This window comes from Geospiza fortis, unplaced genomic scaffold, assembly GCF_000277835.1.
Source record: "Geospiza fortis unplaced genomic scaffold, GeoFor_1.0 scaffold166, whole genome shotgun sequence".
Lineage (NCBI taxonomy): Eukaryota > Metazoa > Chordata > Aves > Passeriformes > Thraupidae > Geospiza > Geospiza fortis.
In genome coordinates this window covers 6164025-6164714 of record NW_005054310.1, presented here as the reverse complement: position 1 = coordinate 6164714, position 690 = coordinate 6164025, and the positions used below count along the sequence as shown (strand labels likewise).

The 690-nt window shown below is 57.8% G+C and overlaps 1 protein-coding gene across 2 annotated transcripts in view; it reads right to left on the bottom strand.

Annotated features, from left to right (window-relative positions):
- MDM1 (Mdm1 nuclear protein) overlaps positions 1–421 on the bottom strand; it is a 21142-nt gene extending 20721 nt beyond the window's left edge. For both annotated transcript variants that reach the window (XM_031055593.1, XM_031055594.1), the window contains exon 1: positions 258–421. In XM_031055593.1, coding sequence (XP_030911453.1) covers positions 258–413 — 156 coding nt within the window. In that variant the 5' untranslated portion in view covers positions 414–421. The remainder of the gene's footprint in view (positions 1–257) is intronic.
- Positions 422–690: the final 269 nt, after the last annotated feature.

The window sequence follows — 690 nt, the reverse complement described above, 5'->3', positions numbered from 1 at the left end:
CGGAGCCGCTCGCAGCGATGCTGCCGGGCGCTGTTGCCGCCGCGTTGTCCACGTTAAAAGACTGGTCCCGGTAACGGTTCTGTGCGGCCGGGCTGTGTGTCTGAGGAAGCACAATCGGGAGGCACCCGGTGTTAATGCATCGCAAGGCCTGCGGGATCTTGGGCGCCTGGTTACAAAAAATCACGTGTCCACGCATGCAGCTTTACGGTGCTATAAAAACAGCGTTTCGAGAAAGGAAAAAAAAACAAGTTTCTTACCCTTCTGGAGCCTCTGCGGTGGCGTGTCAGCTGCCGGTCCGCCTTCGCCACCTCACCCGACCTCGCCACCCGGTCTGGAGATCCTAATCCACCTTCTTGTTCAGATCTTCCCTCGGGGGTCGCTTTTCTGACTGCCTTCCCCCTGCTAATCTCCATCCCGACTGGTTTGGACAGTATCACATTAAAAAGAACGGGGAGGGCGGTAAAAGAAAAGTGCAGAGGTGGACGTGCCGCCCGGCGATGTGTTTACACTCCCTGTTGCCCTGGCTGCCCACCCTCCCCGTGTTCCCTGTCCCCAGCGCCTGTTCTGGGAAAAGAACTGCTCTGTTCTGTTCTTGAGCGAGGGCTTTGTGACCCCTGCCTCTCCCAGGCACAGGAGTAATGTCAGTGCCAGACCCACTCAACGCAAGCAGAGTTTAGGTCCGCTGGGACC